The sequence below is a fragment of the Nannospalax galili genome, unplaced genomic scaffold, assembly GCF_000622305.1.
Source record: "Nannospalax galili isolate Female #2095 unplaced genomic scaffold, S.galili_v1.0 scaffold842, whole genome shotgun sequence".
NCBI classification, from domain to species: domain Eukaryota; kingdom Metazoa; phylum Chordata; class Mammalia; order Rodentia; family Spalacidae; genus Nannospalax; species Nannospalax galili.
Window position 1 is genome coordinate 1,010,083 of NW_008349291.1, and position 4,533 is coordinate 1,014,615.

At 54.0% G+C, this 4,533-nt stretch overlaps 1 protein-coding gene across 1 annotated transcript; it reads right to left on the minus strand.

Moving 5' to 3' along the window:
- Positions 1–1,907: 1,907 nt before the first annotated feature.
- On the minus strand, positions 1,908–4,533 carry Znf524 (zinc finger protein 524). Its single transcript, XM_008846641.3, has 2 exons — positions 4,422–4,533; positions 1,908–2,964 (listed from the first exon to the last, which is right to left on the minus strand). The coding sequence occupies exon 2, from the start codon at positions 2,924–2,926 to the stop codon at positions 2,138–2,140; it is 789 nt and encodes a 262-aa protein (XP_008844863.2). The 5' UTR covers positions 2,927–2,964; positions 4,422–4,533; the 3' UTR covers positions 1,908–2,137.

Genomic DNA, 4,533 nt, shown 5'->3' on the forward strand with positions numbered 1-4,533 from the left:
AAACCGGGAAGGGGAAACTGCGCCGGCGCACTGTCTCAGCACCGCGGGACGGAGGGGAGGGGAAGCAGAGGCCGTTTCCGGTGGGTGAGCGGAGCTAGGTGCGCCTGCGCTCAGGGCGCCCGCTTCTTTTTAGGACACCGCCCACAGGCCCCAGACATCCGGTTAGGACACACCCTGGGTTCAGGTCTCACGCTTGAGTTCCGCCCCCTGGCCTGAGGCCCGCCCACTTTCCGAGCGTGTTCTTATAGGCCCCGGCCTTTACGCGGTACCTCCACCAGATTCGTCCCGTTCTTCCCTCTCTCCAAGGCCCTACTTTTGGAATTCCATCCTCCCACTTAAGCCACGCCCCCAACCACGCCCCTTTCCCCAGTCCTGCCTCCCCACACTACCTAAAACCCTGTCCCATAGCATTTAAGCGGCACTACTCTCATAATCTTAAGAATTTGTTTGAGGCAAGGTCTCCCACTAGCTCAGGCTGGCCAGGAACTCTCTATCAAGGCCAAGCTGGCCTCGAACTTGAAGCAATCTACCGGCCTGAGCTTTTGGAAGTGCTGGGATTAGAGAGATGAGCCACCATGCCTAGTTTCTCTCTCATAGCTTGTATGCTTGTAGTTCTGTCTTGCACCTTGAAAGTATTCCTTTAAGGCAGCCAGTGGCATCAATCAACATGCAGCTCCCAGCCCCAGACCTACTGAATAGAAAGCTTTGGGGTGGGGCCTGGGAGCCATCTGCTTTGAAATACCATCCAGATAATCAGGTGCATGCTGAAGTTGAGAACTTTAGTTTTACCACACTTTACCCTTCTCAGAACTCTATAAAACTTTCTCTTAACTCAGCCCCACTACAAACAACAAAGCCCAGTCCTATTCAGCCCACCTGCCAAGCTCTCTCCCTTCTCATACCTTTTCCCTTTCCAGGGCCTGATTGGCAGTGGTGTCCACCTCTCAACATCCTCTTAACAGTTAAGTCCCGATACTCTTGCTTTGGGAAGTCCTTCCAAGCAATGCATCTTTGAGAAACCCATACCCATGCTCTTGGGCATGTCTTTCTCCTGACTTTTGTGCTTAAGCCTAAATTAAAATATCTCGCCAGATGTGGTAACACAGGTCTTTAATCTCAGTACTCAGGAGGCAGAGGCAGGTGGATCAAAGCCAGTAGTAAGTTCCAGGCCAGCTGGAACTATAGGGAAACCCTGCCTCAAAAAGAAATAGAAAAAAAAAAAAAAAAAAAAAAAAAAAAAAAAAAAAAAACAGCCCCCGCGCCAAAACAGGGAGTAAGTTCCAGGCCAGCTGGAACTATAGGGAAACCCTGCCTAAAAAAAAAATAGAAAAAAAAAAAAAAAAAGTAAACTTTAATAAGATACTCAACTCGAGTGCTTCCTTTAAGCCTCACCTTCAGTTAAATGTCATCCATTCTCTCTAAATTGAGTTCTACCACACAAGCCTAAACCTCTTTGATTTTCAGACCAATCTTTTTGTGTTTTGGAATAGGATCTCACTATGTAGCACATGCTGGCCAGAAACACACAGAACTATGCCTGCCCCTGTTTCTGGAGCACTGGAACTAAAGGTGTGTACCACCACACCCCACCTCGAAATTGTCAATTCTGTTCATCACCATCCTCACACCTCAGCTGGGCTCTGAACCCAGACCTTGCACGTTCAAGGTACATTACCAAGTTACATTCCCAACCCTCAACTTAGTTTTATCCTTCCAAATAGGAAGTCAAGACAAGAACACAGGGTAAAAAGTGTCCTGTGTGGAATTTCTAGGAATGTAGCCTGAATGGAAAGAGTGGACCTAGAGTTACATTTGTATAGAAGATTCAGGTCCTGAAATGGGATTCTCTTCAATATAAGTAAAGAACTCTAGAAGGGAGGGGCACAATATGGAACACACACAGGAAGTCAGTAGGCAGGGATTTATTTCCACAGCCCCTGCTTCCCAGGGCTTGTTAGTCTGCAGGAAGGTGCCAGAAGGCCTCAGGACCTGGAAGTTCAGGTCCCTGCTTTCGACCCCCTCCCACGACAGGAAGACCACCAGAATCAAGGGTGTGTTGGCCTCCTGGCCTGGGCACAGCACCAGCTGAATTCGCTGCTGTAAACCCAGACAGAGGAGCAGTGACAGGGAATACAGGTCAAGCGGGCTCCCTTTCTTCAGGCTCCTCCTCATGCGCCTCTGCTGGGGCAGGGGCACCCTCATCCTCATCCTCGTCCCATAGTGGTTCGGGTCGTGGGTTTGGGGGACACACTCGTACAGGCATCCCCACGAGCTCGGGGTGCTTCCGCTTGTAATGACGCCGAAGAGTATTGGCCTCGGTGAAACGCACCCGGCAGGAGGGGCATTGGTATGGGCGCTCGCCAGAATGGATGCGGTGGTGGTGTGCCAACTCCCCGGCCTCTCGGAAGCGCCGAGGGCAGAGCACACAACGGAAGGGCCGCAGGCCAGCATGGATGTTACAATGACGTCGCAAGTGGCTGGACCGCTTGAAGGTTTTGCCGCAATCCTGGCACTGGTGTGGTTTCAACTCTGAGTGCGAGATGCTGTGGCGCTCCAGGTCAGAGAGGTAGGGGAAGGCTCTCAAACATACTGGGCAGAAATGTGGGGCCCTCTTGGGACCCTCTGAGCCCTGGGGCCCATCTGCTGCTGACCCTTCAGGGACTGTATAGGGCACACCCTGATCATCGATCAACAGGAGGTCGCTGCTGGCACCGCTGTCCACCGGCGCTGTCAGCGGGGACTCCTGCACTGACTTGGGGGGGCGGCCCCTCTTTCGAGGGAGGGAGGACTTGAGCGTCCGACTGGAGGTGGCTACCCCTGGTGGTCGGCCTCGGCGGCCCTGGGGAGCAGGAGGAAGAAAGGACAGAGGTGTCTCTTCTTCCCCAGGCAAAGTTGAAGGCAACGGGTCTGGGTTGGGGTTGTCCATTGAGCAGTGGGGAGCTTGAGTCTGGGTACTGGAGCCGGCTAAGAGAGGAGAGGGGGTGGCGTTAGCGTAGTGAGGGTCTGATCACCCGTGTCCCCCAACATCTCATCCATCCCTGTAAGTCTACTGAGTTGGGTAGAACAGATACTGTACTAATTGATAAGAGGTACTGACTGCCCAGCTCCCTGTAGTGTTTCCCAGGATTCTCCAACCCTTCCTAGGCAAAATCTGATGCTGATTGTGAAGAAAGACATATATCTAAGGTGCAAAGCCCATATATCTGGGCTTTGTCAGATATGCAGTTCAAATGCTGAAACTATCCATTTCTTTCTGTGTGATTTTGGGCAAGATGCTTACTTGTAACTCTGAGCTCGGTTAAGTGATCTGCAAGACGGAATTTCGTTTTTTATCTACTCACCCTGCACACAAATGTGCTCAGGGACATCTATGGTCATGAGCAGCTACCTCACGCCAACCCTTTTGAACGAGGGCACACCCTTTCCATTTTCCAAATAGGGAAACCAAGGCAGAGGAAAGTCAAGTCAGTTGCTCAAGTTCCCTTAGCTGGTAAACAGCAGGAACAAGACTCCAAATGGGTCTTATGGACCTCGGTGGCCCAAAGAACAAGATGAACTGGGCCTACGAAGGATGGGGGTCGGGGAACTCTGGAGGTCTCCCAGGGCAGGTTTTGAATTCAGTTCCGCCAATTATTAGCAAGTGATTCTGCAAGTGGCTTTGCCTCTGAGTCAGTTTCCTCCTCTGTAAAAATGGATAGACCTAGACTGTGTGGAGACTCGACTCAACTGGCATTAGGAAACTTTTAAAATGTCCTTAGAACACAGAAAGCACTCGATAAACTAGCACCGCCACTAGACCCTGGACTCGTGGGAATGGCGTGCACTGGTGCAGCTCGTGGCCGATGCTGAAGGTGGATCCTGCTCTCCTCTTTAGACAGTTTTTCTGGTTTGTTTGGGGTTTTACAGTTTTCTTCGTGTATGGTGCTGGGGATCAAACTCTGGGCCTCGAGCATACTAGGCAAGAGCTCTACCCCCAACCTTGCATCCCCTTTTAACAGGCTCACAGCAAGGGGTCCAGACAGTGACAACCTTTCCAGGATCCTATGGCTCGCAACACGGGGTAGTCTGGACCAGAAGCTGGCTCTCTGGAGCACACCGAGGAAGTGGGAAAGTGATCCCTCGACCCTCCCCCACCCCAACTCCCTTCCGACGCGTGCCCGTCAGCCCCGAGTGGCCGAGCCCGCATGCGGGGCGGGCCCTAAGGGTGCGACGGCCAATGAGCGGCGCGGGGACAGCGGGCGGCAAGGGCTGCCAGGAGGGGGTCTGCGCGCGCGAGCCCGGCCCGCTCTGCGGGGCGCGAGGTCGGCGCGCGCAGGAGCGAGCGCGGAAGCCGGGAACAGGTGCTGGGGGCGCGCTCGGGGACGCGCATCCCCGGGGTCCCTCTCCCCATCCCCCCGCCAGGGCCCCCCACCTCTGGGTACCTCATTTGCATGCCGCCTGGGCTCGCGTGTGTACGCGCGCGCGCGCCGGGGGCCACGGGCCGGAGCGTGGGAAGGGGCGGGGGAGAGGGGTCGGTGCCGGCGGGGCGGGGGC